Source organism: Bufo bufo, chromosome 3 (genome assembly GCF_905171765.1).
Source record: "Bufo bufo chromosome 3, aBufBuf1.1, whole genome shotgun sequence".
Lineage (NCBI taxonomy): Eukaryota > Metazoa > Chordata > Amphibia > Anura > Bufonidae > Bufo > Bufo bufo.
Window position 1 is genome coordinate 180245902 of NC_053391.1, and position 24934 is coordinate 180270835.

The window sequence follows — 24934 nt, forward strand, 5'->3', positions numbered from 1 at the left end:
ACTATGGGCAAGTAAGCCAGTTTTCCTTTAGTCCAGTTTTAATAAATCGCCCCTGTGTATTTTTAAAGTATATCATCTCCTCTTTTGTTCAATTATTTACCTAATCCTTGGTTGAGGTAACATATTTACGTTCAGTGAAGGTGTGCATTTCTTTATGTAAATTTATATTGATTGGAGCTCAATTTTTTTGATACAGAGCTCTAAATTTCCTGTATAGACGTAAAGGGGTTTTCCAAGACTTTCCAAGTAAATGGGAAATGCGATACCAAGCACAGCCACTATAGAATGTACGGCGCTGTGCTTGGTGAGCACAGGAGCACTAGTGCCTTCTCAAACAGCTGATCGGCAGGGGTCCTGGGTGTCGGACCCCCACCGATCAGATACTGGTGACCTATCTTGAGGATAGGTCATCAGTATAAAATTCTTGGAAAACCCTTCTAAAGTTACATTATAAAATTCAGTCTTCCTGCAGCCACAAATAGAGAAAACTAGTGACTACATGAAAAAGCGCTGTGCAGTATTGTAGCGCTATATAAAGGAAGATTATTATTATTACATGCTGTGTTAAATGTTTTCAATGTGCGTCCTCCAGTGTCAGCTACAGGTAGTCAGCATGTTATTTTTTAAATCTGTGTTTCACAAAACAAATCTGTCCAATAAAGGTTAAGGGTACTTTCACGCGTTTTTCTTTTCCGGCATAGAGTTCCGTCACAGGGGCTCTATACCGGAAAAGAACTGATCAGTTTTATCCCCATGCATTCTGAATGGAGAGTAATCCGTTCAGGATGTCTTAAGTTCAGTCGTTTTGACTGATCAGGCAAAAGAGAAAACCGCGGCATGCTACGGTTTTATCTCCGGTGAAAAAAAGGAAGACTTTTTTCTCATAGGAATGTATTAGTGCCGGATCCGGCATTCAGAATACCGGAATGCCGAATCCGTCCTTCCGGTCTGCGCATGCGCAGACTGAAAAAAAGGTGAAAAAAATAAATGCCGGATCCGTTTAGATGACACCGGAAAGACGGATCCGACATTTCAATGCATTTTTTCGACTGATCAGGCATTTTTAAGACTGATCAGGATCCTGATCAGTTTTACTTATGCCATCAGTTGGCATACGTTTTGCCTGATCCGGCAGGCAGTTCCGGCGATGGAACTGCTTGCCGGATCTCTCTGCCGCAAGTGTGAAAGTACCCTAAGACATTAATTTGCACCGAATTTATGTATGTAACTAAGCAGGTTAAGGGTGTCTGTGTGTAGTATTACCCTGCAGAACTGCTGACAGAATTAGGAGGGACTGTAAAGAGGAGAATAAAGATATTTAACATTTTCCCCGGCGCCTCCACAACGGCACTCACAGGAGGGTGTCCCCGCCCCCCCAGGACAGGAAACAACACAGAAGCACATGATTTAAAAAGGCCTCTTCCCTTTTCCTGTCCTCGGGATGCGTTGAAGCCTCTCCTGAAATGCCAGGGATGATTTCTTCTCGCCCAGCTTTGATTCCTTTCCTCACATTTTGTGGGAGGGCTGGAGCAGGGAACGGGAACCCTGGGGACGCACCACCTCCCTTACCCGTTTCTAGGTGTAAGCCCTGCGTGCAGGCTGCCCCAGGCCTGCAAAACTCCTGGGTAAGGGGAGATCGCGTGGAATCTGATGTGCTGATATCACCAGGTGAGATTCTCCTTGGGCAAGAGAATCTCGCGCTCTAGAGTCCACTTCCGGGTGCCGCGGCCGGCAGGAAGTTTAAAAGGAGCGAGGAACAGTCTGTTTTATCCCTCTATCACTGCCAGCAGCATGCTTGCCCCGGTGGACGCGGACTCAGAAAGGAAGCCTGGAGATCCCGCTACCTCTGCCCTCAGCCCGATAAGCCTCCTCCCCAGTGGGGGTTTTGTTTTGTTCTCCCTGCTTTTATTTTTCTCTTCTATATGCCTAATGATTATGCACTGCGGTTGGCTTCTTCATTTCATTGTGGCAGTGGTGTTTTCCCAGTATTTCACCCCTGGTGTAGGTCATGGGCCTTTAATTTCCTGGCCCTACAGCCCCTTTTATTTTTTCTTAGGGCCCAGAGACCATGGCACCTAAACCAGCTGGGGGAGATTCAGGACTCAAGAAGTGCGCCATCTGCAGAAAGACTTTTTCCTCTAAAACGAAAATGTTTTTTGTCCAAAATGTACCGAGAAGGTGGTCACAGAAGAGTCACCATCCTTCCTTGATTCCATGAGAGCTATAATTAAGGAAGAAGTAAATGCGGTCATGGAATTAAAGATGATACCTCAATCCCCACGCCCATCCACGTCTCATAGATCCTTTACTTCTGACTTGGGGTTTGAGCTGGATGAAGGAGAGCTTGTTTCTGATCCAGACTCTGCTTCTTCAGCTGACGGTTCAGGAAAACCCTTGTTTCTGCCTGAAGAGACTGACTGTCTTCTTAAAACCATAAGAGCCACTATGGACATTGAGGTGAAAGAAACGCACTCCGTACAGGATCAAATGTTCCAGGGGCTGGGGGGAAGAAGAAAAAGGGTCTTCCCTATCCATAACAACATAAAATCCCTGATATTCAAAGAATGGAGAGATCCTGAAAGAAGAACAACTGTGACAAATTCCTTTTAAAAGGAAATATCCCTTTGCGGACACCGAATCTAATCTGTGGGACAAGACGCCAAAGATCAATGCCCCGGTTGCCCACATTTAAAAAAAGACCTCTTTGCCATTCGAAGACATGGGTCTCTTGCGAGATCCCATGGACAAGAAGTCTGAAGGTTTATTGAAGAAGGCCTGGGAAACAAATACTGCTATGCTGCGTCCCAGTATTGCTTCTACCTGCACAGCCAGATCTCTAGCCGTGTGGCTAAATCAGTTAGAAGAGCACTTAGCAGCTGGTACCCCGAGGGAGGAGATCATATCTTCCCTGCCTGTATTAAAAAAAAGCGTCAAATTTTTTAGCAGATGCTTCTGCAAACCTAGTTAGATTTTCTGCCAGGTCAGTTGCTCTATCCAATGCGGCTCGTAGAGCAATCTGGTTTCGTACATGGTCTGGTGACGCCGGGTCAAAAAAAAGTCTTTGCTCGATCCCCTGTGAAGGAGATAGATTATTTGGCTCGGGAATAGATGATATTCTTGAAAGGGCCTCGGATAAAAAAAAAGGATTTCCCCTTGAAAACTGTTACTTTCATCAAAGACGGTCCTTTCAGAACCAGAAAAAAATCGAGGATGGATCAGAAGAAGAAAGAAGGGTCAAGGAGGTGGCAGCCTTCTAGGGGCAGAGGAAAAGGATTCCTATTCAATCCTGAAAACTCCTCCCATCCCACACAATGACGCCATATGCCATGTGGGAGGAAGATTAACTTTCTTCACCTCGGCCTGGGAAAAAATAGGAGCCTCCCCGTAGGTAGTATCTACCCTAAAAGTGGGCTTAAAACTAGAGTTTTCATCCCCTCCCCCAGATCAAATTATCATAAACAAGAAGCTACCTCAAAAAGAAATTAGAAATCTCTTCTCTTGTAAACAAGAAGGTACTCCTTCTGGTTCCGGTAGATCAGTACGGCGAAGGTTTCTATTCTCCAATATTTCTGGTACAAAAGGCAAACGGAACCTTCCGTTTAATAATACATTTTAAACCCCTCAACAGATCCATCATATACAAAAAATTCAAGGTAGAAACTATAAGATCCACCATCAATTTACTCCCTCAGGACTGTTTCATGGCGACCATGGACCTCCAGGACGCTTACTATCATGTCCCAATATGTCAGACACATCAAAAGTATTTCAGAATCGCTGTCTTCATGGGGGACCAACTACACCATTTTCAGCTGGAGCCCTCCCATTCGGACTCTCCTTTGGTCCAAGTATTTTTTCGAAGATCATGTCAGAAGTCATAAAGTACCTACATCTAAAGCAGATTCTGATTGTACCATATCTGGACGACTTCCTGATTGCTTCACCCTCAGAGAAAGTTCTATGTACCCTCCTCTTTCAAGTGAAGAAGCGCTTTACCACTCTGGGGTGGATTGTAAACTTTAAAAAATCAGACCTATCTCCAGACCGAAAGAAGTTCTTCCTGGGAGTACTCTTAGATTCTCATCTTCTAATGTCCTTTTTTCCCCTAGAAAAAAGGAGAAATATACTTCAGAAAGTCTCTCAGTTCTGCAACCAGAGGACTTCCTCCATCAGGAACATCATGACCATCCTACACCTTCTGACGACTACAATCCCGTCAGTCAGATGGGCTCAAAGTCATACGAGGATTCTTTTAAGCCTTCCTCTTATCCTCCTGGGACGGAACAAATTCAGCCCTAGAAAAACGCCTTCTCATCCAAAATTCCGTAAAAAGATCCTTGATGTGGTGGAGAGTGGAAAAGAACTTGCAGACAGGTGTCTATTAGCAGCAGGGGAAAACGATGGTCGTAACCACAGATGCAAGCAGTTTGGGATGGGGCAGCCATTCAGGGCTGTTGGGGAAAAGATATGTTACAGTCTTCCTCCATTGTCTATCTTCACACTCCCTCGTCTCAAAAACACATAAAGGTGTTATCAGACAACACCACAGCAGTTGCCTACCTGGACAAGCAGGGAGGGACCAGAAGCCGTTCTTTAGGGGCAGTGTCTCGGGACATTTTTTTCTGGGCATAAAGAAATCTCATTTCTTTAACCGATGTTCACGTGAAAGGAGAGAACAATGTAATAACCGACTTCCTCAGCCGCCGGTCCCTGAATTCTCAAATATTCCAACAAATCTGCAAAAAATGGAGAGTCCCAGATCTAGATCTATTTGCCACAAGGGGCAACAGGCAGATCAAAATATTTTGCTCTCTCTCCCAACAGGACCAACCGTTATGGGTAGATTCGCTATCCCAACCATGGCCGAAAGCTCTTCTTTATGATTTCCCTCCCTTCAGTTTGATCTTTAAGTGCATTTCTGGATAAAAGACTGGCAGACTCCCCACTCATCAAGCGTTATTTAAAGGGGGGGGCAAGAAGTTTACCTACCTGCCGTTCCTTCATTCGCCCCTGGGACCTGAGCTTGGTCCTCTCAGTCCTAACGGAACCTCCGTTTGAACCAGTTGAACGTATTTCTTTAAGGATGCTTACCTACAAAACAGTTTTTCTTGTAGCAATAACAACTGCTAGGAGAATTGGAGAAATTCAGGCGTTCTCTCACAAGCCTTAGACATTGCCCTGCTTTTCTTCCCAAGGTAGTTTCCAGGTTTCATTGTGAACTGGAAGTTTTGTTAACTTCCTTCTGTCCATCTCCAACTACGGAAAGAGATAGGAAATTCCACAACCTGAATGTGAGAAGGAGCGTGTTATCCTTCCTGTATACCACCAATAACTTCAGGCAGTCAGACCATCTTTTCCTCCAATAAAAGGGTCCAAATAAGGGCCAGGCGGCCAGCAAATCATCTATTGCAAGATGGATCAGAGATGTTATTGCCTTTGCTTATGTCCAAAACAATCTTCATCCCCCTTCCGGGATAAAAGCCCATTCTACCAGAGCAGTGTCATCTTCCTAGACGGAGTCTACTTCAGTCTCATTAGACCAGATCTGCAGGGTAGCCACATGGGCAAGCCCTATGACTTTTTTCAATCATTATAAATTAGATATTCTTAAGAACAAGGGCTTGTCCTTTTGTCGCAGAATCCTTTCTGCCGTTGTCCCTCCCTAATATTGATTACTTTGTTAATCCTCCTGTGAGTACCGTTGTGGAGGCGCCAGGGAAAAGGGTTAATTACTCTTACCGGTAATTGGTTTTTCCAATAGCCTCCACAACAGCACTGGGATTATACATATTTTGTTTCTTGCGTCACTTCTGTGTCCTCTCTTATTGGCTGAATAGGTAAGGGGAGGAGGCCTTTTTAAATAATGTGCTTCTGTGTTGTTTCCTGTCCTGGGGGCGGGGACACCCTCCTGTGAGTGCCGTTGTGGAGGCTATTGGAAAAAACAGTTACCGGTAAGAGTAATTAACCCTTTTTGTACCTTTGTTAGCAAATACAGATACATATATATTAGAATTGTGTTGTTTTGTTATGAATTGTTCTGTATAAAAATTCAGTAATAATAATTTCTATATATGTGATTGCATTTTTAGACACATGCAGTAAGCATCAACCAGGGCAACAGTACTTTCTCACCAGTTCTCAAGAGGAAGGTAAGTGGGATCTTTCTCTATTATACATTAACATCTTTTTTAAGTTTACCTCCAGTTATAAACAACTTTAAAAAATATATATAGTTTTATAGGGAATAATAGGGAAGATAAGAAACTGTGTAATATATCTTATCAGGCTCCTTTCCTCAAACCCCCCCTTCCCCATACTGCACTAATCATTTAAGGCTACTTTCACACTCACGTTTTGGCTTTCCGTTTGTGAGATCCGTCATGGGCTCTAAGAAGCGGTCTAAAACGGATCAGTTTTGCTCTAATGCATTCTGAATGGAAAAGGATCCGCTCAGAATGCATCAGTTTGCCTCCAATCAGTCTCCATTCCGCTCTGGAGGCGGAAACCAAAACGCTGCCTGCATCGTTTTGCAGTCTGCTTGACAAAACTGAGCCAAACGTATCCTTCCTGGCACACAATGTAAGTCACTGGAGACTGATCCGTTATCTCTGACACAATCTGGCACAATCGAAAACGAATCCGTCTCCCATTGACTTTCAGTAGAGTTCATGACGTCTTGGCAATGTTACAGATAATACAAATGGATCCGTTCATGACGGATGCATACGGTTGTATTATTGTAACGGACCCATTTTTGCAGATCCATGACGGATCCGCCCAAAACGCAAGTGTGCAAGTAGCCTATGCCTGTATTACACCTGCCTATTTTTCGACAAATAATTGTTAACAAGCATTCATAGTAACACTCCTTAACCATCATCTGGCAGTGTAATACTGCCGCTGATTGCCCGATGAACAAGTGACCTCTTGTTTATTGGCCAATCCAAATGTTTTGACAGGTTAAAAAAATTCATTGTTTACAGGGAGCAGATTGTGGTGTGTATGCACGATCTGCTGCCGGCAAACAACTGGACAGCATGGGGACGAGCGATGGTATAACGATCGTGGAGGAGATTGCTGCATGTAATTGCAGCTTTCTCTTCTGCTTGCGAGCAGGTGATTGCCGGGAAGGAACGCTTCCTTTCTGGCAATCACCGGCAGAATCGGGCTGTCTAATACAGTCTTTACAATGAGTTCACTGATAAAATCAGTATCCAGAGAGGAGATACTGTAGCTTTTGAGCTTCACTGAGAGATCAGGTTACAGTTGTTCATATAGGAGGAAGCAGCTCCAGTGAGAGAGAATGGCAAAGAGAGAGAGAGACACACACACACACACAAAGTATGCTGAAGGATCTAGTATATTTTCCATCGGACCCCAATCCTGGATTCATAGTTCTGCTCATTACTGCTACACTGGTGCTTGAAAGTTTATGAACCCATCAGAATTTTCTACATTTCTTCATAAATTTGACCTAAAACTACATCAGATTTTCACACAAATCCTAAAAGCAGATAAAAATTCCCAAATCAAATGAGTCAAAAATATTAAACTTGGTCATTTATTTATTGAGGAAAATGATCCAATATCACATGTCTATTTGTGGCAAAAGTATGTGAATCTTAAGGGTTAACAGATAATTTGAAGGTGAAGTAGGAATCAGGTATTTTGAATCAATGGGATGGTGATCTGTTTTATTTAAAGAATGGGATTCTATCAAAGTTAGATCTTCACAACACTGTTGTGGAAATGTTTCATGGCATGAACAAAAGAGATTTCTGATGACCATGAAAAGTTGTTCATGGTCATCAGGCTGAAAAAGGTTACAAAACCATCTCTGAAGAGTTTAGACTCCACCAATCCACAGTCCGACAAATTGTGTACAAATGGAGGAAATTCCATTAGTACTCTCGAACAACATGCCAAGAACAAGGTGTGTAATAGTCTGTGAGTTCACAAAGGAACCCAAAGTGACCTCTAAACATCTAAAGACTCTTTTCACATTAGCTAATGTTAACGTTCATGAGTCCACCATCAGGAAGACAATGAGCAACGATAGTGTGCATGGCAGAATTGCAAGGAGAAGGCTGCTGCTCTCCAAAAAGTACATTGCTGGCCATCTGCAGTTTGTTAAACATTACCTGGAGGAGCCAGAAGGCTATTGGAACAATGTTTTGTGGACGGATGAGACCAAATTAGAACCTTTTGGTTTAAATGAGACGGAAAAATACTGTATTCCAGCATAAAAATCTCATCCTGTCTGTGAAACACAGTGGTGGTAGTATAATAGTTTGGGCCTGTTTTGCTGCATCTGGGTCTGGACGGCTTGCCATCATTGATGGAACAATGAATTCTGAATTATACCAGCAAATTCTAAAAGAAAATGTCAGGACATCTGTCCGTGAGCTGAATCTCAAGAGAACCTGGGTCATGCAGCAAGACAATGACCCTAAGCACACAATCTGTTTTACAAAAAAATGGTTAAAGAAGGATAAAGTTAAAGTTTTGGAATGGCCAAGTCAAAGTCTTGACCTTAATCTAATAGAAATGTTGTGGAAGGAGCTGAAGCCAGCATGGAAGTAAACTCACCAACAAAATAGAGTTGAAGCTGTTTTGTACGGAGGAATGGGCTGAATTCCTCCAAGCTGATATGCAGGATGTTTAGTTGTAGTTATTGCTGCACACCAGATACTGAAAGCAAAGGTTCATCTACTCCCCCCCTTCCCCCCCCCCCCCCCCAAAGACGTGATATCAAATCATTTTCTTCAATAAATAAATTACCAAGTCTAAAAATTTTGAATAATATTTGTTTGATTTGGTTATATTTATCCACTTTTAGGACTTGTGTGAAAATCTGATGTAGTTTTAGGCCAAATTTATGTAGAAGTGTAGAAAGCTCTGAAAGGTTCACAAACTTTCAAGCACCACTATACATTATGTCAACCATGGTACCACTGCTTTTGAGACTGTGCCACAGATATATAGGGTAGCAGTTTCCCCTCTTCTGTGTATGTGTGTGTGCTGTGTATAGGAGACATCATAGCGGCTTGTCTCCCTCCTTTTCCCTCACCTTTCCATAGACTTTTATAGGCAACTGAATCTGATCTCTCAGTGAAGGAAGATATCTGTAAGTTATATTACAAAGTTTCTTATCTTCGTTTTACTATTGTTTTATGGAAAGTTGTTTTCAATGGGAAGTGCAAGTCATGTTTATTCTGGTTAATTGTTATGTAAACCCCTCAGATAAGTAGAAATTAGTAATATACAGTCAGGTCCATAAATATTGGGACATCAACACAATTCTAACATTTTTGGCTCTATACACCACCACAATGGATTTGAAATGAAACAAACAAGATGTGCTTTAACTGCCGACTGTCAGCTTTAATTTGAGAGTATTTACATCTAAATCAGGTGAACGGTGTAGGAATGACAACAGTTTGCATATGTGCCTCCCACTTGTCAAGGGACCAAAAGTAATGGGACAATTGGCTTCTCAGCTGTTCCTTGGCCAGGTGTGTGTTATTCACCCATTATCCCAATTACAATGAGCAGATAAAAGGTCCAGAGTTCATTTCAAGTGTGCTATTTGCATTTGGAATCTGTTGCTTTCAACTCTCAAGATGAGATCCAAAGAGCAGTCACTATCAGTGAAGCAAGCCATCATTAGGGTGAAAAAACAAAACAAACCCATCAGAGAGATAGCAAAAACATTAGGCATGGCCAAAACAACTGTTTGGAACATTCTTAAAAAGAAGGAAAGCACCGGTGAGCTCAGCAACACCAAAAGACCCGGAAGACCACGGAAAACAACTGTAGTGGATGACCGAAGAATTATTTCCCTGGTGAAGAAAACACCCTTTACAACAGTTGGCCAGATCAAGAACACTCTCCAGGAGGTAGGTGTATGTGTGTCAAAGTCAACAATCAAGAGAAGACTTCACCAGAATGAATACAGAGGGTTCACCACAAGATGTAAACCATTGGTGAGCCTCAAAAACAGGAAGGCCAGATTAGAGTTTGCCAAACGACATCTACAAAAGCCTTCACAGTTCTGGAACAACATCCTATGGACAGATGAGACCAAGATCAACTTCTACCAGAGTGATGGGAAGAGAAAAGTATGGAGAAGGAAAGGAACTGCTCATGATCCTAAGCATGCCACCTTGTCAGTGAAGCATGGTGGTGGTAGTGTCATGGTGTGGGCATGTATGGCTGCCAATAGAACTGATTCTCTTGTATTTTTTGATGATGTGACTGCTGACAAAAGCAGCAGGATGAATTCTGAAGTGTTTCGGGCTATATTATCTGCTCATATTCAGCCAAATGCTTCAGAACTCATTGGACAGCGCTTCACAGTGCAGATGGACAATGACTCAAAGCATACTGCAAAAGCAACCAAACAGTTTTTTAAGGGAAAGAAGTGGAATGTTATGCAATGGCCAAGTCAATCACCTGACCTGAATTCGATTGAGCATGCATTTCACTTGCTGAAGACAAAACTGAAGGGAAAATGCCCCAAGAACAAGCAGGAACTGAAGACAGTTGCAGTAGAGGCCTGGCAGAGAATCACCCGGGATGAAACCCAGCGTCTGGTGATATCTATGCGTTCCAGACTTCAGGCTGTAATTGACTGCAAAGGATTTGCAACCAAATATTAAAAAGTGAAAGTTTGACTTATGATTATTATTCTGTCCCATTACTTTTGGTCCCTTAATAAGTGGGAGGCACATATGCAAACTGTTGTAATTCCTACACTGTTCACCTGATTTGGATGTAAATACCCTCAAATTAAAGCTGACAGTCTGCAGTTAAAGCACATCTTGTTTGTTTCATTTCAAATCCATTGTGGTGGTGTATAGAGCCAAAAATGTTAGAATTTTGTCAATGTCCCAATATTTATGGACCTGACTGTACATGTTCACTGATATATTTTATTTTGAAGTAAATATTTAATATAGCGTTATTAGGCCTTGTGCACATGAACATATCCATATTGCATGGATCCGCAAAATACTAATACCTTCTGTGTGTACCCCACAATTTTCTTATTCCCATGTATAGGACATGTTCTATAATATGTGAAATGGCCACACAGATGCGGACAGTACATGGATCACATCCGCATGCCGTATATGTTTTTTGCAGCCCCATAGAAATGAATGAGTCTGTGTGCTATCCACAAAAAAGGCGGGTTTGCACACGGATGGAAAATATGGTTGTGTGCATGAGACCTAATTTAGGATTATATGATGTTTCTTTATGATCTTGCTATTAAAATGGTTTTCCTACAATAGACATTAAAGAGGTTATCCAATTCTAAATATGCCCTCCACAATGCACGTGCCTCTCCTATGGATCATACTTACCCTGCTCCCTGGCAGTATACTGAATATTTAATGCAGATCTGTAAGCAATGAAATCATACAAATTACTGTCACTGCTTCTTTGATGAATTATATCATCTATTATTTGACATGGAAATCTTTATTAGCTTTTGTACAGCTCATGTAATGAATTGTATTAATATGCTGCTTTCAGATCCTGGACAGCTATTAGGGTATGGCAGAGATCTAGGTTTTCTCCCTATGTTAAAATATACGACTCTTCATAGTAACATAGTATATAAGGCCGAAAAAAGACATTTGTCCATCCAGTTCGGCCTGTTATCCTGCAAGTAGATCTAGAGGAAGGCAAAAAAAAAACTTGTGAGTTAGAAGCCAATTTTCACCACTTAAGGGGACAAAAATTCCTTCCCGACCGACTCCATTCAGGCAATCAGATAACTTCCTGGATCAACGACCCCTCTCTAGTAGCTATAGCCTGTAATAATATTACACTCCAGAAATACATCCAGGCCCCTCTTGAACTCTTTTAGTGAACTCACCATCGCCACCTCCTCAGGCAGAGAGTTCCATAGTCTCACTGCTCTTACCGTAAAGAATCCTCTTCTATGTTTGTGTACAAACCTTCTTTTCTCCAGACGCAGAGGATGTCCCCTTGTCACAATCACAGTCCTGGCTATAAATTGTCTTTAGTTATTGCCATCTTTTGTGTCTTCTTTTGATCTGTTTTTATGTTTTAGTTTAATAGCAGCCCTATATTGTAATGAAACAATGTCCTAGAGGCTAGAACCAGGAAAGGATGTATATGTGAGAATTGTACTTCTTCTCAATTCCAGCCTGCAGGGCACCATTTTGTTATAGTATAGTACTCCTTTGACATTTCTGTTACCTTTTTTATTTATTTTTTACTTTCTTATGACTTTCATTTCATCTGTTCTTATGCTTTCCATTTTTCTTCTTCATTGTGTTGCCTCTGGAATAGAAGAACATTAAAAATGTGGAACTGAAAGGGGATGGTAAGGTTGAGATGACGCAAATGAAGGAAAGGAGCAGATCTCGACTTTCATTATTGTCCTTAAAAAGTAATTCATTCAGTTCTCATAGTAATGAATCTGGGATAACTACTGTAGATGCCCAAGCAGAGATAGTTAAAAAATACATGCAGGCCAAATTTCGAAAGGTATCTGAAGCTGGAAAATCCAAATTTCTGGCTAGTCAAGAGCAGCTGAATATTGCTAAAGATGCTCAGAAAGACAGGGTCATTTCTAAGGCCAATAGAAGAAAGCAAGAAAAGCAAATATCAAAAAATAGTATCACCTCTCTGAAAGCTAGTGAGTCAAAAAGTACCACCTCTCATAGTAATAAACAACTTAGTAGACATCCCCAGATCATCCGGGTCAAAAGTCATGAAGCTATTAAAGGTTTACAGATGGTGGATAGTAGAGATGGGAACTGTTTTGCAAGAAAGTATGATCATAGTTCGTATTCGTCATCCAGTTCAGACAATTCGGCAGGAGAAAAATTCACAGAGGGTGTTAGTTTAGTTCCAAGACTAAATAGCGTGCTAGATGGCAGCCATCATATGGAGAAAGGATCAAAATGTAATGATCGCAATAGCGTACAGTATTTTAAGGATGAAGATACTTCTGTAAGTGCGGCATGTTCCAAAGAGCTAGCTAAACCTAAATATTTTAAGAAAAAGAAAGAAGGCAAAATACTTGTCGTTAAGCAAAAAGAAAGTGTAAAAGCCGTTGATGAATCTGAAGAGGAAGAATCTGAAAAAGAGGAAACTGAACGAGAGAAGGGACACAGTAAGGAACAAAGTGATGATGAGAGTGAAGACGAAGAAATGGAAAATGAAGGAGAGGAAGACGATTGTAGAGATAGGGACAATGCAGAAGTAGAGGGGGAAACGGAATGTGAAGGAGAAGAGAATGAGGAAAGCGAGGAGGGGGGAGTGGAAGAAGAAGAGGAGGAAGATGATGAAGAGAATGTGGAAGAAGGGGAGGAAGATGGAGATGAAGAAAAGGATGACAAAGTAGTGGAGGAAGACGACGGAGAAAAGGAGGGAAAAGAGGAGGGAGAAGAAGAGGGGGAGGAGGATGAAGAAGAGGGGGAGGAGGATGAAGAAGAGGGGGAGGAGGATGAAGAAGAGGGGGAGGAGGATGAAGAAGAGGGGGAGGAGGATGAAGAAGAAGGGGAGGAGGAGGAGGATGAAGAAGAAGGGGAGGAGGAGGAGGATGAAGAAGAACGGGAGGAGGAGGAGGAGGATGAAGAAGAAGGGGAGGAGGATGAAGAAGAAGGGGAGGAGGATGAAGAAGAAGGGGAGGAGGAGGAGGATGAAGAAGGGGAGGAGGAGGAGGAGGAGGATGAAGAAGGAGAGGAGGAAGATGAAGAAGAAGGGGAGGAGGAGGATGAAGAAGAAGAAGGGGAGGAGGAGGAGGATGAAGAAGAAGAAGGGGAGGAGGAGGATGAAGAAGAAGAAGGGGAGGAGGAGGATGAAGAAGAAGAAGGGGAGGAGGAGGATGAAGAAGGGGAGGAGGAGGAGGATGAAGAAGGGGAGGAGGAGGAGGATGAAGAAGGGGAGGAGGAGGAGGATGAAGAAGGGGAGGAGGAGGAGGATGAAGAAGGGGAGGAGGAGGAGGATGAAGAAGGGGAGGAGGAGGATGAAGAAGGGGAGGAGGAGGATGAAGAAGGGGATGAGGAGGAGGATGAAGAAGGGGAGGAGGAGGAGGAGGGTGAAGAAGAAGGGGAGGAGGAGGAGGAGGAAGAAGAAGGTAAGGAGGAGGAAGAAGAGGGAGAAGATGGAAAGGGGCAAGAGGATGAGGAAGATGACAAAGAAGCAAAAGAAGAAAAAACTGGGAAGAATAAAAAAAAGGAACAGAAATATGTGGGAAGTAAATTTACATCAAAGAAAACTGAAAAGCAGAAAAAGAATGTTAAAAACCTTAAGAAGCGTGAGCTTAAAGAATCAGAATCTACAAAATTAGAAAATGTGGAAAAATCTCTGGACCAATCCGTGATGTTTTGGAACGATATTTTACCACAATACCTAACACTAAAATAATATGTGGATATTTGCTTTTAAAGTTTTTAAATGCCCATGTATGAAGCTACTTTAAAACCTTTACCTTTCGTGGATATGTATGCATTTCTTTTTAAAATGTGTCTTAAGTGACTCCTGATAGGTGCTGCATTATCAATTATTATCAGACAGATATAAAAAAAAGTATACAGAATGGATTTGGTAGCATAGAGACTGTGCAGAAAGAAAATGTTAACACAAACTAGGTAGGGCAGGACCAGATGTGGTGGCAGAGCAGGTGGTCCAGATGCAGCCACATGGCCATGCAAACCACAGCTGTTTTCTGTAAGATTGTTACACATTTTACATTGCTTTTTTACTGTTAATGGCCATTCTTTGAGTGTAAACCTCACAAACCATGTGATTATTAATAATAAGCCAGTGATTAACGATCTAACAGAAAACCGCTGCAACTTGAGAGTTTGAGGCCATGTTTCGACCACTGCTGGGCACCACGCCTGGTTTTGAAATGATTGGCTATCTTACCCATGTTACTACTTCTGGTCTCTGTGAGAATGCACATTATATTGTATTTTTCTGCTGAATGATTTTGAATTAAAGGAGTTCTACATTTATGACCTATGCTGAGAATAGGCCATCAATATCTGATAGGTGGGGGTGCCGGGTGTTGGACCCACATCGATCAGATATTGATGACCTATCCGGAGTATAGGTCGTCAATATAAAACCCTTACACAACCCTTTTAAGGTAATTTCACTCCAGACCCCCTTCTATGAACTACAATGAAGAACAGTTCAGGTTGCACGGGATATGTATAGTAAGCTGTTTGCCAAGGGTCTCTGGAACCCCTTTAATATAATGTCATCAGATTTTCTTGTATCCTTCTATCTAATTCTACCACGTACTGCTAGCCTTATTTATTTTTTATTTTTTTTCTTCTACATTTTTTATATAATTTTTACAACTAATTATAGAGTAGCACTAAAAAAATTCAATCTTCTCCACCATCTTGTTTCCAAACATGTCATAGATATATTATATTACAGGTGAATTGTGTCAACATGAAAGTTAACCTCCTCGGGGGTGACATCTATGTACTGTATGCATGTCGGATGCCTTTATTTCCTTCTGTTTGTACCATTACCTTTATGTTTTCTGCCTTGCTGCCATTTCTTGTTTCTGTCATTTTTTTTAAACATTATCGTGTTTTCTTTTGTATGTGTGTTTTTTGCTAACATTTAATACAAAGACCATTTGTGAACTATAATGCCCAAGTAAAGGTATCGGCAGTTAATTCTATGAAGTTGGAATCTGGGTGTTATTTTGTTTTTTTTGAAAACAAGGATATTGATTTAAGAAATACCATCTATGTATACATTATGTTGCCAAACTGATGCGGACTGCCATGTTGGTAGCGTGATTGTTAAATCAAATTGTTGAGGAGCAATAACAGTGTAGTCACAAATCAGCAGGCCATATAAACTTCTCTAACTAGTCTCAATTAAAACGGTCACTATTCATACAGCTGCTAGCAGCACTTTACTATCTTCATGTCTTATAGACTATAGAGAACATACTGCTGAAATATGGAAAGTCAGCTGAACCTCTTAGTTTCTGGGGTTGTCCAACCAATTAGTAAAGAAATTTATGCAGGCTCCGATTGGCCTACAGGGGAACAGGTGAATCCCCAGGTGGGCCCCAATTCCCCCACCCCTTGCACAAGTGACACATGGCACAGTACACTGACTTCACTGCATATAGATAGGCACCATACAGCATCTCAACCAGACTATGTGAGCATATAGTAGACTATTTAACAACTTGCCTAGTTTATTATCATCGATGCATCAGGTGGCTGAGGTATCTTCTGAGGACATAGGCAGGCTAGTCAGTATTCTCTTTCAATGTGTACCTTCCCAATGTGTATCATATTGCAACATCTTGCCGCCGCCGTGTGAGCCGTCATTTGCATCTTGCTATACAAGATTCTGGGCCCCCAGAATAAAATTTACCTGTGGGGCCTAGGCGCCCCAGTCCGACACTGCATTTATGACATCCGTGGGATAGCTGGCTGATAGATACACAGCCTTCTTTCATTCATTGTCTAGATGTGGTGGTCGGATTATTATCCAGGGACCCTCATTTATAGCATGTGGTTATGCTGCTATATTGTCAGAGCTGGTCTGTAAGAAGTTTTATAACCTCTGCCGTTTGTCACCAACATTCTCAAATGTGCCGTTTACACTCTATCATGATGACCAACTGGCAGCCCGGGGGCCAGAAGCAGCCATTGCGTACCTGATGCGTGATACCTTTGCCCCTAAAAATACATTCAAAAACCTATGAAAATGATCTAAGGTCCAGAAAAGATTATTTTGATTGTATTGTGTCTTTGCTAGGTGTGACCCGATTTTCTACATACAGTATGTACATGTCATTTGTCCTGTATTTTATACTTCTGGTAAAGAAAAAACTAAAATAAAAAGGATTTCTATAGTCCGTGGGTGGGTGTCTCTGAGACAGGACTTAGCTTACAATTCTAGCCATTTGTTGCCCTCCATTTTGTATAATATAGTAGCACTTTAGTTAGGCCTCATGCACACGAACGTATTTTCTTTCCGTGTCCCTTCCGTTTTTTTTTGCGGACCGTATACGGAACCATTCATCTCAATGGGTCCGCAAAAAAAAAACTGAAGTTACTCCGTGTGCATTCCTTTTCCATATGTCCGTATTTCCGTTCCGTAAAAAAAATAGAACATGTCCTATTATTGTCCACATTACGGACAAGGATAGTACAGTTCTATTAGGGGCCAGCTGTTCCGTTCCGCAAAATACGGAATGCACATGGATGTCATCCGTATTTTTTGTGGACCGCAAAATACATACGTTCGTGTACATGAGGCCTTATTGTTATTTCCCCCAATACTTCTCTTTGATGTGAATGAATACGCTGCACATTATAGTGGCGTTGATAATATAGTTGTTGTACGCCTCTCTATACTTTTGTGTTCTTTCACTGTCATCTTTTTGTCTTCTTCATTTCCTGTCCATTCTAGGATATCTACATCCATATGTATGTATTAAGTGGCGCTTGCTTATACTGACGGCTGGAAAAAAAAAGCTCTTTCTGGTGAGGCCCACCTTATAGATTTAGAACCATTTGTGTGGGTACAGATTTATAAGGAGCGCCCAGCTTTTTCCATTTGTTTGAATGGATCATCATCACCTTATGTTAATAGCTTTATCTCTCAGAGATCCAGCCTGTGTCCACCATATAAGGTCCTGGGTTCAATTTAAAGCGTTTGGTGTTGCCCACTGGTCCTGCAATAAGGACGTCACTTACATCATTCTCAGTGGTGACCCATGCATGTATGGGACGTTACTGCTGAGGCCAGGACATCGCTACAAGACCAGTGAAGCCCACATGAGAGGTAGGGGGTAGAGTTGTTGTTTTTTTTTTTTTTTTTATCGCACTGCCTACTCTTAGACTTGGGCTTACAAGGTGACTTTGGAGAAGACTCAACGTTGTACACAGCATAGCACTGAAAGCCTACAGTCTTAAGAAATCCAAATCTGCAGGATTTCTTGTGATTGTCAGATCAACAGTCAAAGTTGCCATGTAGCCCGAGCCTTAGCCAAATATCTTGGAATGTCAGACAACCCCTTTAAAACTACAATAAGATATTCCCACCAAAGTCTTTGAAAGGTAGTCCCCCATTACATAAAGCCCTGTTCTGTTAGTAAGTGCTTATTAAGCATAGAACTTTGCTCAGTTTTAGCCATTTGTTTTTTTGCATTGTCCACTTGTCTCATGTAGTTGCACTGGTCGGTGTGTGTATATTCGCTATGTAATATTTACAGTCAAATAGGAAGGCAGAGTTACTACCTCGCCAGGTGGGAACTTTAGAATAGCAGTAAATTATGGAAGTATTCTGCAAAAGGTACCATCATTTTGTTCTTTATGCAAAGCAGGAGACAAATAAAGATGGAGAGTGTCAGGAGGATGAGGAAGAAGAAGATGATGAAGAGGAGGACGTGGAGGATGAGGAGGAAGATAGTGAAGTAGAGGAAGAGGACAATAAAGATGATTCAGCAACAGAAAAGAATGACTCACAAGTACACACTAGCAAATCTGAAGAACAAGTGAGCACTACAGAAGAGGTAAGATGGATGCCATCTGCTTGTCTTGAAGCAGAAAACCATTCACGTTAAGCTAGTTGTCCCCATTCACACACAACAAAGTTTTGCCTGCCCTTCCCCACTGCCTCCTTGGAAGTTAAAATTGCAGAATCCACTTTCTCCCAGGGTCCAGTCTATCATGTATAGGAGCCAGACACAAGTGCATGTATCTCAGATCTCAGCGCAGAGATTACAGACATTTCACTAGTTTAATATGTAACACTAAGGATTGAATGCTTCCAGCCAAAGGGAACAGGTACTGTGGTTGCTAAACTTTTATTATGTATGTAGTCATGTACAATTTGTCCTCATTAGGCCACAAAATTGAACCAAGAAGAGAATAGAGCCATCAACAAAGTGGAAAATGGTATGTGTAGAGTTTTTTTTTTGGGGTAAAACATTACATCCTAGTGCCTTAGCTGTGTTGTCATCATGTTTTTGTCCCACGTTTGATGTATGCAAATAATATGTATGTTAAATGGATGCTGTACAATGGTATCTGTAACCAAAGGGTTCCATTGTAAAAAATTATCTGTTCAGACGAACGTATGGCCTCTGTGCCCATGTTGCGGACCGCAAACAGCGGGTCCGCAATACATGGGCACTGGCTGTGTGAACTCCATGCTGCGTTGCGGACCCATTGACTTGAATGGGTCCACGATCTGCAAGATGCAGCAAAAGATAGGACATGTCCTATCTTTTGCGGTGTGGAGGCACAGACCGGGAAGCCCACGGAAAAGCTTCCGTGTGTTTCCTTGGGCTTCTGATCCGTGCCTCCACTCTGCAAATGATAGGACATATTCTAACTTTTGAAAACAAAATACAAAACTACAAAAAGGGATTCTCACTAATTTCCCCAAGTGCCAGTGCACAGCCTGCTACTACCATATAGCAATTTCCAAATAGTTTAACAAAATAAAATAAAATATGTCTGGCTCACAATGCACTTAGTCAAACATGTATTCCAAACTCATATCTCATCACTTTTTAAAAAAACAATACAGTCTATTCACCATAAAAACTAAATAAAATCAATATATCAATATACAGTCTCGTGCCTTTTAAATATTATCCAGCGGATCTCACTCTGATGTGACTGTTTGTATCTTATATGTAACAGGACGACTATTTCTTTCTCTTTATCCACTTCTAGTTGTAATCCAGTACCTTATTCTGACCACCTTTTTATGATTGCAGTAGTTCTGCGTTTTCCATGCAGTATTAAAAATCATTCAGCATATGATCACATATATAAAGTCCTCCTCTTTCTGAAAAATATAAAGGCAAGCGGCATGTACGTAATTTTGGATCAAACTCAACAGTCCATACCTCACCATTGATTAAGGTATTCAATTGAACAGTGGATGTGAATTAGTTAAAAAACTGGCCGCATATATAGCGCATCTGAATGCTTCAAGCAGATGATAGCAGTATCGCTAGCGGTATCGGGTAAGTAATAGATAAACAATGACAATGTCTCTTGCCCGTTTCAATGTTACTTCCAACTGGTAACAGTATCGCTTACCCTCCTTATCAGGATCAGAGTCTGCTGAGCTTTATTGTCCTACAGATTGCTGCCTTTAGTTTTCTTTAGCCGCCGGCGTACTTCGCGTATGCACACCTCTACTTGTGGAGCTCCAACACCTCTTGGGCTTACAACGTGGTAAAGTTCATTTGGAGGATATTCTTCAAATGTCACTTGATGTTCATATAGAATATAGTCGTCTCTTCACCAAGCAGACGCGTTTCCGGAAAGCAAGTTCCTTCCTCAGTGGTATCAATGGTCAAATGTCCTATCTTTTGCTGTATCTTGCAGATCCATTCAAGGCAATAGGTCCGCACCACAGCACAGAGTTCACACGGCCGGTGCCTATGTATTACGGACCTACTGTTTGTGGTCCGCAACACGGGCACAGAGGCCAGATGTTCGTCTGAATGTGACCTAACATACATTTTTTGCTGGTCTCCACTGGATGGAAAAATATATTGTACAATGCTTTTGCATCCTTTTTTCCCCACTGTATATATTAAACTGTATATTTAAAGAGTATCTGTCACCATGATCAACCCTATAAAAGCAGGAATATTTCTTGCTATGGTTGATCGTAATGATTCCAATGAGCAATCTATGGCTGCAATTGGATATACCATTGTAATGAATTTCATGCTGTTATGAATATGCAAATGAGGTGCCCGGATCGGCTGGCCTAGACACCTGGAGCACCGCTTCACCACCGCCTCTCCGCCATTGCCACTACCCCCGCATGTCTTCCCCTAATATACTTGGCTTCATAGGGTTGATCTTGGTTACTGGCTTGTGAAGCATCAAAGTATTATTCCTAATAAACAAGTCATTTGGAAAAGTGTTAGAACAGGAAGCCTGGGGAACTTGAGTCTCCAGAATAGATATTATAAGTTGCTTCAGTGTGGAGCCTCTGTTCTAATATGAAACCTAAGACGAAACTTTGAACATTGCAAAGTCCTTTGAATGGTTCTCTTTATATAGCTATATGGAGAAGCTCTTCTTATCTGTTCTAAACCTGTGATGGAAGTAAGTGTCAGAAAGTAACCATTAGTAGTAAAAAAAATATCGACTTATAAGTTAAAGGGAGGTCTGAGACACATTCATTGCATTTTTTCTTGTTTGTAGAAAAAACAAAAACTGTTAATGGAGTCAACTCTTCTGAAAACGATTTGGGCAAAACCACATTCCTTGAGAAAACAAGAAGGGTAAGTATATATTTTTAGAAGCGCACCATTAAAAATTGGAATCACACTCATCTTTTTAAGGATAATTTTTCAGCAATTGGACCCCCATCGATCACATTAAATATGCTATAGAAGGAATTTGGTGGAGGAAACCCTTTGAGCGGTGACATCATTGTAAATGGAAACTTGCTAAAAGGTTAAGCATCTGGTTACTAGCCTTCAGACAGAGCTTCCATATCATTCTGCTGCTTTTCTTGGTGGGGCTAAGGGGGGGAAAAGTAGCAAAAATAGCACAGACATCAGTGCCACTGTATACTGTCATATAAAATAAAAAACTTACAGCTCCAGTTAAAGTCTGTGGAGTACATCTGTGTCCATTGGGATCCTTTAAAAAATGGATCTGTTGCAGAACCTTATTACTGCCATATGTAAGCTGATTATTCACTTGGACTCTTTTCACATTGTGCCGAGCCTTCTGAAGTTGAGGGGATTTCCTGATGTATACCTCCATTGCAGGCTCAGACATATACCACTGTACAGTGGTGCGGATCCTTGTGTGTAAATAGATAGACAATGACAGATTTCACAGACTTTTGGGTTGAAAGTCCAAAACGACTTTATTTTTCTCCAAACAGTGAACACCCACTTTTGGAACCAGTTCATGGGCACACAAACAGAAATCAAATACCTGCCTGTCTGGGCGCCAGCTAGACAGAAGTTAGGTACTTCCACAAACACAGGGAGATCAGGCTTCACACAGGCACCAGGTTCCAGGCTCTGACCCTGAATGAGCATGTTAGCCCTGTATTGTGCCCCACAGTAATGAGCCCAGCATCTACACCTGGGATTACTCCAGGCTAGGGGAATGTGGTGTACTGGAGTGGGAGGGAAAGGCAGGACCCTCTACCAGCTTACCCACGATTCCATAAAAATGCAGGCCCATAAGAAAAATAACTGCGCAAGCTGCACTTTTCTGAAACCACCCAGCCTTCCTGGATTTATTTACATCATCTATCTGAGCATTCTGGGTGAGATATACACCCTCTCCAATATCTTACCAGCCACCATGGTACAATAGACATACATACATACATAGTCTATAGGATCCCATGTATATAAATAATACAATGTATTATGCTGTATACATTTTTTTGCAGGATGCCACAGCATAGAATCCATAATCGAGTACAATTTTCTATATGATTAAAAACAAAGGTATATAGACCTGTACCTGCCTGATAGAGGCAAAAAGGACACTCAATGTCTCCATGTGAAATAAGCTATGGTGCTATAAACACATTTTGCATTGCATAGCCTTAGTGGTTGTACAATGCTAAGCTTACAGTAATAAAGAAAATGACAACTTCTCACATTGATGTTCATTTCTAGTTATCACTGTTTAAAAGAAGATCGACTACAAGTCAGAAGTCATTGCAAGCAAATGAGAATGTTGAGGTTCCTTCACAAGAAACTGGTGCTGAGAAGTCCAGAAGTAAGGAAAATAAAGATGAAAATCAGATTAGTAAACAAGAAAATCCCAAAGTCACTGAAACCCCAAATGAGAAAGCCAAGGACACTGGACAAAATGCTCAAGACCGAAAGTCCAAGTCTGCCACATGTCTATTGTTATAAGCGCTACCTGGGAAATGAGAATGAGAGCTATTCCTTTACGTCATATTGGATAAGCCGCTTGCTCACATATCCAAAGTAACTGGAACTGTATAATACAAATAAATCAGGGAAAAAACAAAAAAGATAACTTTATAACATGTCCAGCTTTTCTTCCCATGCAAATTCATGTCTTAATCATGCATTCCCAAAAGATTAAAGGGTTTGTCCAGGATTTTGATATTGATCAATATCAGAACGGTGGGGATCCAACACCTTTCACCCCTTCCCGATACGGTGCCGGAACTACAAAGCTCCTCCTTTTTGTAGTGGATGGAGTTGACAACTGTACTGCTTTCATTTGAATGAATAGGAGCAGTGCTGTAGACCACTACACAGTGGCGGAGCTGTGTGGTTTCGGCACTGACTTTTACCACCAGAACTACAACAGCTTACCAGTGGGTGTGCGCTGATCTGATATTAATGGCTGATCCCTCAATATCAAAATCCTGGACAACTCCTTTAAGCCCTTTTATATAGCTGGTTAATACTTCTTTTTCTTCTCTTTAAACTTGTGAAGTGTTTGGAAAGTGAACACTAATTTTCTATTGAAGAATACATATTCACAGGACTAAAAGTATAAACCAGTTTAATGGGGCCTGAACATTTATTTAAAAGATGTAATACGGATCCTGAATATTGTGATGATACGTTCCTGTGGAGGACCATTGTCTCCCCAGAAACATTATTTCAATGCTTCACAGGGAAAATACGGTGCTGCATGCTGCAAACAATATTAGACCATATGGACTACACTATGGTTTTTTCCACGGTTCTATACATGGGGCTTAAAGTGAATAACTAGACTTACCGTATTTTGCGCCCCATAAGACGCATTTTTCCCCCCAAAAGTGGGGGGAAAATGCCCCTGCCTCTTATGGGGTGAATACTTATGCGGTGAAAGCTCTGTACTCACCGCTTCCTGGCCCTCAGGTGTCGGCTGTGCTGGACTGTACACAGTGTGACCTCACGCTGTGCGCAGCCTTTACAGCCGACAGCCGAGGACCAGGAAGAAGAGAGAGCGCTGGTGGGGAGGAGCTGCGGCGTCCAGGAGAGGTAAGTGGTTTATTTATTTTATTTGCACTGATGGCTGGGGGCTGATATATGAGGCTGGGGGGCTGATATATGAGGCTGGGGGGCTGATATATGAGGCTGGGGGGCTGATATATAGCATTGGGGGCTGATATATGGCATTGGGGGGCCGATATGAGGTCTGATTGAGGGTCTTATTAACATTAGGGGTCTGATTGGGGCTGTCAGCTGAAGTCTGATTAACATTGGGGGTCTGACTGCTGGTCTGATCTGAGGTGTAATGGAAAATATTTTTTTAATCTCTGGCCCCATAGAAAGGTACAGAATGTAAATTGCAGTAAAGGCCATTTTCGTATCGGGGACTATATTTGTGACATCCACTACCTTCTGGTTCTTAGCTGTGTCATGTAACCGACAGCATCTTATGTGTGGACAGGAAGCCAGTTCTTCCATGCATTCATATAAAAGCCTAGATGTCAGTCTCATAGGAATGAATAGAGTAACTGACCTCCAGTGCACACATATGGTGCTGTGTCAGTTGGAGATCAGAGACCTGGTCACATGACACAGCTAAGGATCAGAAGAGAGGTGATAACTCACAAATACAGTTGCTGGTAAAAAAGATAACCTTCACTACAATTTACATCATGTACATTTTTAATGGGCCAGACAATAAAAATAAGTGTGAGTTCTTCTTAAAATATTTCAATGGAGCTCATTTCCATAAACACATTTAAAACTTAAATTTTTTTTTTTTTAAACTCACTATATGGTATATAAATCTAAACCACTACATTTCAGCCATTTCCCATTGGATCATTATTATGAGGATGTTCTGAGCACTTTGTTGCAGTGAGCAATTATTATATTTCCTGTGCCTCTTCTGGGCATTTTACATTTATACACATATTTGTACGGTATATTAGACTTTTTTTAAAATAAAAAAAAATCTAA

At 41.5% G+C, this 24934-nt stretch overlaps 2 protein-coding genes across 3 annotated transcripts in view; both read left to right on the plus strand.

The window, feature by feature from the left end:
* Positions 1 to 23833, plus strand: part of RPGR (retinitis pigmentosa GTPase regulator) — an 87744-nt gene extending 63911 nt beyond the window's left edge. Inside the window, exons 13-17 of one of the 2 annotated variants that reach the window (XM_040423788.1) lie at positions 6090 to 6149; positions 18362 to 18553; positions 18887 to 18938; positions 21222 to 21301; positions 22670 to 23833. In XM_040423788.1, the coding sequence (XP_040279722.1) occupies positions 6090 to 6149; positions 18362 to 18553; positions 18887 to 18938; positions 21222 to 21301; positions 22670 to 22912 (627 nt within the window). In that variant the 3' untranslated portion in view covers positions 22913 to 23833. The remainder of the gene's footprint in view (positions 1 to 6089; positions 6150 to 18361; positions 18554 to 18886; positions 18939 to 21221; positions 21302 to 22669) is intronic. The other variant, XM_040423789.1, reaches the window with a different exon arrangement.
* LOC120994907 (spore wall protein 2-like) lies at positions 12396 to 15164 on the plus strand. The gene has a single exon (XM_040423790.1). It carries the CDS (start codon positions 12505 to 12507, stop codon positions 14410 to 14412), a length of 1908 nt encoding a protein of 635 aa, XP_040279724.1. The 5' UTR covers positions 12396 to 12504; the 3' UTR covers positions 14413 to 15164.
* Positions 23834 to 24934: the final 1101 nt, after the last annotated feature.

Excerpts from the sequence above, each read along its gene's own strand:
- LOC120994907 (XM_040423790.1), top strand. The coding sequence starts at position 12,505 with ATGCAGGCCAAATTTCGAAAGGTATCTGAAGCTGGAAAATCCAAATTT.